This window comes from Ammospiza caudacuta, chromosome 4 (genome assembly GCF_027887145.1).
Source record: "Ammospiza caudacuta isolate bAmmCau1 chromosome 4, bAmmCau1.pri, whole genome shotgun sequence".
Classification (NCBI taxonomy): domain Eukaryota; kingdom Metazoa; phylum Chordata; class Aves; order Passeriformes; family Passerellidae; genus Ammospiza; species Ammospiza caudacuta.
Genome location: NC_080596.1, coordinates 26,706,065 through 26,716,820, shown reverse-complemented (window position 1 = coordinate 26,716,820; position 10,756 = coordinate 26,706,065). Strand labels below are relative to the sequence as shown.

General features: G+C 43.4%; 1 protein-coding gene across 3 annotated transcripts; it reads right to left on the bottom strand.

The window, feature by feature from the left end:
* Positions 1-34: 34 nt before the first annotated feature.
* SCOC (short coiled-coil protein) lies at positions 35-8,868 on the bottom strand. 3 transcript variants are annotated; one of them, XM_058803177.1, is made up of 4 exons: positions 8,720-8,868; positions 3,007-3,078; positions 2,823-2,906; positions 35-2,268 (listed from the first exon to the last, which is right to left on the bottom strand). In XM_058803177.1, the coding sequence occupies exons 1-4, from the start codon at positions 8,781-8,783 to the stop codon at positions 2,126-2,128; spliced, it is 363 nt and encodes a 120-aa protein (XP_058659160.1). In that variant the 5' UTR covers positions 8,784-8,868; the 3' UTR covers positions 35-2,125. The 3 variants fall into 3 exon arrangements, with proteins under 3 accessions (XP_058659160.1, XP_058659161.1, XP_058659162.1); XM_058803178.1 differs by lacking the exon at positions 8,720-8,868 and adding an exon at positions 6,824-6,891; XM_058803179.1 differs by lacking the exon at positions 8,720-8,868 and adding an exon at positions 3,725-3,776 and having other exon boundaries at positions 3,007-3,081.
* Between the last annotated feature and the right edge of the window lie 1,888 nt (positions 8,869-10,756).

Here is a 10,756-nt window from a genome sequence, read left to right as displayed (position 1 = left end):
AGAAGTTTTAGGGTTTACAAATGTTAAACCAAACTAATTGAGACAAATGAAAAGTTTTTATTTGGTGTAAAGTCAGAAATACAACATCTTTAAAATGTTCATAAGTTAAATGAAGGCCACAGTAGTGGGATGCCAAATGGCATGGAGATGAAATAACTGCTGTATACACACTGATGGGTAAAATACCACTATCCAATGTACAATACAAACCATGATTTGAAAATAACCTTACACTGGAATTGCTGCAGCCTAACAAGCGCATGCTGTGTTCCCAGGTGACCTGCAGTGCACATGGAGGTGACAGTGGTGTGTCTTGAAAGCTACGGTGGCTGGAATGCAATGCAATCTTCATTTGTCAAGTGCTTGCTGGGATTTTTCTTCCTTTAATGCTCAAACTCTAGACTAGCCATGTGATCTACTCTACCTGCTAGCAATTCTTGGATTAATTTAGAGTTCCAGTAATGTGAGAAAGTAGTCCATAGAAGATAAGAATTAATTTTAGGTGTTGGCAAGGACCCCATGACACAAATGGTATCATTCACTGGATTTCTTGACCCAGACATTTAACCAGCCCTCAAGACTGTACTATTAGTGCTTTGTTTGCAGTCTTTTGACTTTGTTTAGTGTCTTTTGACTCTGGTGAGCACTGTACAACCATTTTAAATGGGGAGAAACTGGCAACCTCACCTTTGGGAGGGGGGAACCTCACAATGTCAACTTACACTTGAGACACAGCAGTACCTAGCTAAGAAACTTGGGATTTGAGAGGGATTTGTTATTCTATTACACTGACTCATTCACACCATGCTTGAGGGAGAACTAGAGGTTTCCTTTAAAAAGGTCAAGCAAAATGGCTTCATTACTGAAGCAGCAACTCAGCCCTAGCCAACACCCATAAGTAAGTCTGTAGGGCAAGATGAAACAGGTGCAACTAAGTACTGCTAAAATTTACACAGTTGTTTGTATTTCAGCTTCTGCTCTCCCTTAATACTGACTGTGCTGGACATGGCTGCTTCTGTGGGAAGTGCTCAGACCCATCATCTGGGCTGAGCTCCCCTACAAAACCTAACAACATCCAAGACAGGAACAACCAGCACCTTGACACCAGAGCAGCATAGTTTTGAAAGGCAAAATCCACCTTTGTTCCACTGCATCCTTGTGCTTTAGATGTTTTTGTGCAGTGCCTCAGGAAGCACTTTGCAAGTGTAGTTCTGAGGCAGGAAAACAGCTGCTCTGAGGCCTGAAGCAAAGACAAGTTTGGCACTGCAGGAGGACAGTAAAAGGCAGGAAGGAAAAGACTTTTTCTCAGTTCCTCACTGCACTGCTCACGAGCATGAGCAGCATTGCTGACCACCTCTTGCAAAGTTTATCACTCAGGTTTTTACTTAACTTTTCCTCACACAACAGAACTTCAGGAAGATCATACATTGTGATGATGTGCCTGGGCATTCTTCAGGAAAATGGGAAAGTAGTAATGGTTTCAGGCATACATATTACATCTGATACTGCATCAGTTTGGTATTGCCCTGAAAAGTTGCTTACCCTTGTGGCTCCTCTTACCTTCCCCTTTCCCAAAAACATCTGAGGTGTTTTTCTGTAAGTAAGCCCTGCAAACAATGTCATACTGTTCCTACTTCACAGAAATGCTTAACTGGTTTATAGGTTTTTGTTTTGTTTTCAGAACTATGAACAGTACTATGCAGTAAACACATCTCAGGGGCAAAAAAGTGATGCAGTAAACTCTGAATATTTTTATCAAATGGGGTTTCAACACAATATTGTAACACAATATAGTCAAGAAATCTATCCTAAGACCTCAGAGTACAAACAGACCTTTGTTTAACCTGACAAACTAATCTTCTTTTCAACAAGATATGGTAATTTTTAAAACAAATACAAAAATTTTGTAATTATCTACACTACATTTGCACATTGCTTAATATTAATACACAATCTTCTGTCTCCTGTTCATGATAATGCTCTTAATTCCATTTATTATCAAAGTCTATAATCTCTGAGGATCCAGTAAGCCACAAACTAAAGTAATTTAGCTTATGTAGCCTATGCCAGTTAAAACAAAACAAAAAAACCAGCAGCAATACAATGACATAATCTGAGCCCACCCTTACTTCCTTTTGCTTTTTGTGTCAGTTGTTTGGAAAACACTAGATGCTGACATCAGATTTTCTATATACTGTCCAAGAACTTGGTTTTCTGATTTCAGTTTCAAGTTTTCTTCCTTAACAGCATCTACTCGTGCTGAGAGATCTGCGAAGGTGATATTATAAGAAAAATGTTAGACACTGTTGTGAACAATAATGAACATGTTCTATGGGCCTACATCACACTAGTTACACCTTTAATCCAGAAGGCATTACCAGAGGGTATTAAGTTATAAAACATTTTCCTATTCGTGTTTTACCTAAACACCATTTTCCTCTATTATTTTGTAGTACAGTACTTGTTAAACTGAATGCTAGTCTGTAAGCTTATTACTTTCCTGAATTTTTGAATTAGGCTATTGCAAACCAAATTACTTGGAAACAAGAGTTCAGGGATGAGCAGCCTCAGATACGTGTCTTCTAATAAGCACATTATTAGCTGCATCACCTGTTCTACTTGCTGTGTACTACCAACGTTGAGCAAATGTAATGTTGCATAAAGAGGAAGAACAAAACTATTTCCACGACCTTGGTTTTGTACCTTCAACTGCATGAAGTGATATACTTCTGGACACTGTGACTAAGGGCAGAGCAGTCAGGTTCTCTTCTTTTTCTTATTACTGTGTACTTGTAAAAAATCTGGTACATCAAGCTGCTAACCTTCAAGCGTGTGCTGCAGTTCCAAAACTTGATTAATAAGCCGTGTTTTCTCTTCTAATTCCACCTGATTCTCAGCCTCAACAGCTGCAATAAAGCATGAGAATTTTAGTGCAACCTGTGTCAACAGTTAGAAATTATACTAAACAGAATACCAATGAAGAGCAAGAACATTAAGAATTTATACCATCCATATCGGCGTTCATCATTGTGGCAGGGGCTCCTTCCACTTTTGAATAGCGTTTTCTTGAGCGGTACTCTGCTTAAAGAAAAAAAATGGAGGCAGCAATTACTGGAACTTCCATTATATTTGAATTTTAGATGTATTTTTCTAATTCTGAAGGGTCGGTGCTTTAGCCTAAGGCAGAGCAACCTTTTTCACCATTCTTTAATTATTTTTCCTAGGCCTCACGCTGTACATCCCTACGGTTCGTTGAGTAACTATGCCTCTGTTTACAAAAATAACTGATCTAGATTACTGCAAAGCATGAGCTGCCGCCGTTCCAATGATGTAATCGTCGCCCTCTCAGCTGGCATCATTGTGGAACGGGTTATTCTAGAGCGGCTATTCCCGAAGGCCGGAATGGCTCTGCGCTGTCCCCCCAACACCCCGGGCCGGTGCAGGGGCCTGCGACACGGGGCTGTTCGCCTCGGGGCCTGGCACCCTGCTCCCATCCCCGCCCGGAGCTGCGGGCCGGGGCCGCTGCGGGAACAGCAGCACCGCGGCCCGGGAGCGCCGGCCGGGGCCGGCAGCACTGCAGAGGGGCGGCCCCGCAGCACCGGCCGGCAGCCGCCCGGCCCTGCCCGCGCATCCCACCGTGCGCTCCCGGCCTGGCTCGGCACTCCCCGCGCTCGCTCGCTCGCTCGCTCCCTCCTTCCCTTCCTCCCTTCCTCCTGCCCCGCACCTGCCCCGCTGCCGCCGCCGCCTCACGCGGGCTCTGCCCCGGCCCAAACCGCTCCGCGCTCCGCCGCCAACGCGCCTGCGCCGCGCGCGGGGCGGGGCGGGAGCGCCATGGCCCCGCCCCTCCGGGCACGTCCCGCTGGGCGGCCAGTGAGATCCAATGGTTCTGATCCATTCCTGCTGTGCTCATGGGCCGGCCGTGCCCCTCACGGCACATCCCGCTGGGCGGCCAGTGAGATCCAATGGTTCTGATCCATTCCTGCTGTGCATGTCATGGGCCGGCCGTGCCCCTCACGGCACATCCCGCTGGGCGGCCAGTGAGATCCAATGGTTCTGATCCATTCCTGCTGTGCATGTCATGGGCCGGCGGTGCCCCTCACGGGCTCCTGCGGCCGTGCCCCCTCCCGGCACGTCCCGCCGGGCGGCAAGGGAGATCAAATGGTTCTGATCCATTCCTTACGCCGCCAGTGTTCAGAGCAGCGGTCCTCAATGGCCGGTCGCTCTCCATAGTGTTCCGAAGAGATTAAGAAAAGGCATTTGTTCCCCGATGTGGAACCCCTCAGATTTAGGGGTTGGCAGAGCCTGAGGCAGGTCCGAGGAAGCAGCGCGTGTGTGGGTGCCGACAGCTCCCCGGTGCTGTATGTGGGCTCCGGGAGAAAGCAGCCTCCCGGACGGGCTGCAGCGGCTTTCCCTGCCGCATTCAGTCCCTGTACGCCCGGCCCAGCTGCTTCCACTCGGGCACGTCAGAAACCTTTCCACAGCAGGGTCCAGAGCAGGACACTTGTGGTTAGCTCCGTGCCGCTGGGTCTCACAGCCCTGAGATCACATCACACATCATCTCAGTAACTTCGCGGAGCTGCCCTCACCTAATGGCTCAGCAGCTCCCGAACAACACTCCTGTGTCATTGTTCTTTCCCTGGCTGGAATAACCCTCGCAGAATGTCACAGCGCAGTCTGTGAGCCACGGCAAAGCAATGGAAAACATTCATGACCTGAGCTAATTTTGGTGGCTTCACTGAAGGGACTGCACTGCATAACTTGTAGTACTATGTAGCTTGAACTGTATGTTGCATTGAAATATATTCATATTGTATCCGTAAATTGCAGTAATACATCTAGCTGTAAATAAATAATTCAGTGCTGTGCAGACACTCAGGAAGATAAAGGCATTTGGGAAGTGAGCCCTCTACTGTATTTTTAAACACACTTCAGAAAGTGTATATTTCTAACATCATCTGGCTGCCTCCACGCTGTTATTGTGTCAATGACTTTTTTTAACCTTACAATCAGATAAATTCAGATTAGACTGAATGCTTTTCAAGGTCTGAAAATGTACTGCAATTAGTGTCTTGCTATCCATCTGTAGTGGAAAATGCACCCGTTTCCAGTTCCATTACCTGGTTTAGTTAAACATCTCTACAAAGGGCATTTTCAACACAGCAATTCCTCCTTATTTCTTGCAAGCAGTCTTCTCAGGTGGTGGGTGGGCTTTAGGAGCTTGTTGGAAAGTTTCCTTGATTGCTGTTTTTAAATGCCAGATTTAATGCTTGCGCTGTTTCAATCTTGCTTGCTGCACTGGCAAACCTGACAATCAACAGGTTCTCCTAATTCTTTCTAATGAGACAATCTCCAGCACTTGCATCAACAGGGGAAAAAATTATGGCCATATTCTCCAGGTGTGTACAAATGGAGGGAGACCCTACTTACCTGGTAAAGGACGTGCTGTGTTTTTATACTGTAAGAGGGGGAAAAATATTGTGGGCTGATCTTGAGGAAATGCACCCCTCTGCTGCCAAAATTCCACTTTTCTTGCTGCATTACAGTTGCAGATTGTTGTCAGAACTGTCCCAAAATGAGCAAAATGGGGAAATCCTTGATGTTAAATTAGAGGACAGAATGGAAACCACACATATTGGCTCCTGTGCTGCTATAGCTAAAACAGTAGTAATTTCAAGAGCTGCTGGTTTACCTCCTGTTTCCTTTTTGGTATGTGTACCGTTGGGGTTCATTCTGCTTTGCCTGGCTGTGGTTTCTCACTGTAGTACTTTCTTTTGATTCTGAACTCTAAGCATGAGCACCAGGATGAGCTCCTTTGCTGAAATCAGCCTCTGTGAGAGGTTTTTTTGGTTTTCCTACAGAGAAAGCTGTTGTTCTGAGCTCCCACTGTTGGCGTTGCAGAGGGGTTATCAGCAGAGAACAGATGATGTGTCTGGTCTGCAGAGTGCTGTGGGTTATGAGGTTAGTTTTGAACGGTCCAGGGACCAAGAGGTTTGGATTGGTACTGCTGGGTGCAAATTCCACAGAGAGAATGCCTAGATCATCCTGTGCTCCCCTAAAAAGGCTGGCATTCCTAACCCTTCTTCTGTATTCCAGGGCAAAGAAGGCAACTCCAGAATTCTAAATATCCAGTGCACCACTACTTTTAAACAAACAAACACCAAAAAACATGCACACACTCAAAAACCCCAAAACACAAATGCAAAAATGCCCAAACCAAATATATCACAAAATAAAGGTCCACAGCCCAAAATATTCTTGTATGAGAAATCAACCAAGAAACCAGAAGCTTAGCGTTATCATGATTTACCTACTGCCTTTTAAAATTCTTTACCTCGCCTGTCTTGCATTGCATAATATATTAAAAATTGTGTGGGCTTTAAATGTAAAGCTTTAGGGACTTAGGAAGTATCCCCAGCAATCAGATTCCTTTTATAACACAGATTCCTTTTATAACACAGGTTCCTTTTATAACATAGGTGCCCAGGGAAGGCACCTATGCATATTTTGATACCAGGTTGGGTTGGAGTGTTGATCTGGCAGGTCCTGCACTTGGGTCACAACAACCCCAGACTATTTTCTAAGGCATTTAGTTAAATCAGAGGAGGCATTCTGATATTGTCATTATATTAGATTAATAACAACAAGTTTCAGTTTACAAATGCAGCTATCTGTACTTACTTGTATCCTAAGTTCTGGTTAGAGTTTCTAAGAGTAGCTGATGCCATTGGCAAAAGGAATTAATCTATTCAGTTTCACTGAAAGAGCAATTTTTGTTTGAAATAAAACAGCCTCCCTAGGATAAAATACATCATTAATAGTTTACCTGAGTTCATATACAGGTAAAGTTGCAAACTGAGGAGAGGATTTCATTGCTCTGCACTCAGACTCTCAGTCATTGCTGCTAACGACAAACATTTTCAGACATTTTGTTTCTGAAGCTCAGTTTTACATGCTGTTTTCCCATGGCACACGGTGCACAGCAGCAAGGCTCTGGCTTCCCTTGTGGCAATGTTCCAGGCAGCAGAGCTGACAGAGGCTGCACTGTTCCCCACCACAATGGAAATGGATCCTGTTATGCACTAACACAGGCAGGCATTGTAACCATTGCTGACATGACTTTGCTGTTGCAACTGCACTGTTTGCTCCTTTGACTAATTACTGCCACAAAGAAATAGACAGAAAGGAACACGAGTGGCTTAAGTGCTTTTCCTTGCATTGCTGACTGCTGAGACCTTTTACACCAAATCTTCATTCTTTTGCATATTTGCAGAAATAACACACTCTGAGGTTCTTTTTTCATGTAATGTTGCTTTACACCAAATTCTTTGCAATTCTTATTACTCTTTCAGAATAACCTTAAATAACCTTAGTAAGATAATTTCTAGGTACTCTTCAATGAGCAAAGAGGGCCTTGATCTGCTTATTCAACATTAATTGGAAGTACAGCAAAGAAATTTTTGCACATGTTGGACAACATTTCAGTGTTTTGTTTTACTTTTGGTTTGATTTGCTCTGTTTAGGTTGGTCATTTTTTGAGGGAACTTTATCCAGTGCTTTGAGTTTCTACAATGAAAGATATTTCTTTCATTAAAGGTGAAAATATTTTCACATGTTTTGCTTGATTTCATGTGCTGTTAATGTTGCTATTAAAATACTTTCCAGTAAGTTTCTATCTTGCTACCATTTTGTGTTTGTCTTAATTTACATGTTTTATTTTAATACCTGCATACTTCACAAATAGACCAAGCTCTGACAAATTGTCTTCTTGAGAATAGCTTGAGCCAGCCACATCTTGGTGTCAGTAGCCCTAGATGATGTACAAAGAAAGTGTGTTCAAACATCCAGCTCAGCCCCATCACACTAATATGGAACTGCTAATAGAAAATTATCTTCTAAAAATAAGATTAACTTAGTGGAATTTGGGGTTTTTTAAAACATGGGAGGTAAATACAGCATGCACAATAACATTCTTAAAAAAAAAGAGGGGAAGGAAATGTAGCTTCTATTGTTCAAAGAAGCCCTCCAGAACCCTAGCAGTGTGAATAAGCACACCTCTTTGGCAGCCCTGCTGACATAATCAAGTTGATACTCTGGCCAGACCTTTCTAAATAATTTATTATTAATTCATATTAACTCACTTCATTTTTCCACTGTGTAGGACTCTCCGACTTCCCCTTCCAAGTAATTTTATTCTATAAGTGGAGAGGAGGATGGTGGAGGGATAGGCAGACTGTGCTTTTGTCATTTCTTTCAAACAATTAAATGCCTAACAGTGAGGATTTAAAATATCACCTTATTTCCATTGCCAATTAACTTCCATCACTTTTTGTGAGTTTTCACTAGCATATGTCAGAGGTTTGTTATTCTGTATACAGCATTATCTGTATTTCATTTGATAGTAGTAACTACTGAGTAAATACTTGTGTAAGAGTGTCTCTCTAACCAGAGAAAGGCTCTATGTGCTCAGATGAGGAATGTATATCACCCAGGGCTAATATATGAAAACTGGGGTAGCCTCGTAGCCTCCATTCCCCCAAACCCTCAATTCTTAGCTCATCAAAAGGCTTACTCAAACCACGCAACTAACAAAAGCTTGTTTGAGGGTATTTGCCAGAAATACCTTGTAGCTGGTGATCGGGACAGCCTTTCCTGCTCTCACAGTGCTGTTGTTCAGCCTGTGGAATTTGCATTGTATCAGCGGAGTGCTGCAGTCTCTTACCTGAGTCGTCTGCCAAAGAAATGCTGGTGAAGGTGCCATCCTCCTCGTCCAAAGGCGGCTCCATTTCTCTGCCTTTTCCCAAAGTTTGTGAGGTGTGTGTTAGGCTTGGCAGTTGTCAGCCATGTTCAGGGCACACGTGATCCTCTGTTAAACCTTTAATGAGTCCTGCACAGGTGGCGTTGGCAGCTGCACACGTCTTGCTCTGTGCCGGCTCCTCTGAACCTTGAGCTCTTGGGCGGAAATCGTTCTGCTAGAAACTTTCTCTCTTCTCACTGCTTTCTCAAACACATGCTGAACAAATCCTGCTGCTACAAGTTCTGTCTATAACAGAATTGTATCCACCCTGCCTGGCTTTCGGTTATCATTCTCCTTTGTTTTCTCTAAGGCTGCACAAGGGATTTTCTTGGAGGGGTTTTTGATAGAGGAAAGGGCAAAAGTAACTTAGTGTTCAAGAAATGCTGCTTACAGTCCATGAAAATGCAATGGACTTTGGGCTGGGTGAATTTCACTGGATACTCTTACTGGGCTGCCTGCTGTTGTTGCAGGCTTTGGAGGAGAGGGTTGTGTGGGAAGTGCATCTGCTGGTCTGGGGTACTTTGAGTGTGTGCCAAGGGAGGGCTTTGGCTTGTTCATAGCCCTGTGTGAGATGCAAAGCTGTGTTTCGGGTCAGGTACAAACAGGCGACGTGTGTATTTGTGAATGCGAAATGTGTGGACCCCGACAATGGGAGAGCTGTGAATTATAATAATAACTGAGGAAAATGAAGCATGGAAAAAGGCCTTTGAACCTATCTTTTGTTTGCAATTAACCCTAGTTGATTTAGGAGCAATGGAATTGAGGTGTTAAAGATGTTGCTTTTTGCTTGCATTTAATCCACAAAAAGCTCTGCAATAATAACCTTTTGAGGTATAATTTTAGAATATTACTTGTATCCTTGAAACTATAGCTTTGGAATATATATAAAGGAAATATGCTTATCTCACGCCTTATTGAAGCAGAGAAAAACAGCTTGAGAAAGGAAGATGAACATTACCTCAAGGATTTCTGGTTTCGACCAAAGGGAAGCTGGACATCACGGTTATGAGATTTATAGTCTCTGCAGTTTAAAGGGGGACACACATCTGGGGAGCTGGACCCCACTAGATGGGATTCGTCTTTCTTCTTTCGGAAACTGGACTGTCACCATCTGGGGGTACTCCTTTGAGATACATCCTGAGAAATTAAAATCACAATAGTGTATAGAATTGTGATGTAATAATTTGGAATAAAAATTGCTGATGAGTAAAAGACTGGAAATAGAAACTGCTGAAAAAAAACCCAAAACTGATGGGTACCCCTATAAATACCTGTAACCATCAATTATCGGCGTGCAGTTGGAGGGAAAACTTCCCCCACTGTACCCAGCGCTGTATTGCTCATACTTTACCATATTAATTAATAAATTGATTGCTGCTTGAATATTGGCCTAGTTAAGCTTCTTATTCATAACACCTGTAATGTGCAACTGGTGAAGAGGATTGGGTCCAGAGTACCAGGCAGAATTCCAAGCCCTTGATGACTTATTAGGTGAAACAAATATGGCATTTGTCATTTTCTCTGACCAAAGTGACCAAAGCACAAAAGCAGCCTGCTGCTCCTCCCTTGGAGCACTCTGCAGAATAAGGTGTGTGTCAAAGAATGACAAAGCCCATGCATGTGTATCTGTTTCTTCAAAGCCCCATACTTTAGTAAATATTACTGTCACTTGCATGCAAATGCCCCATTCAAAGATCTCAAGTTTCCTGTTGTTACACACCTGGTTTCTAGAGGAACCTGCAGTGGAATGAAGTCATGTAACACATTTGCTCAAGTCATTTGTTTCTTGCTTATTTTTGGATGTTGTCTATTTGAGCAGCAGCTCTGCTGGCTTTCCTTTAGTACAAGTCTCCTGGAGGGCTGTTGCTGATGGCATCTGTGGCCAAGCTGGTCTGGAGAGATTAATTATTTAATGTGACTAATGCATTTAATGGACTTGATGATCAATAGTGCATATAACAA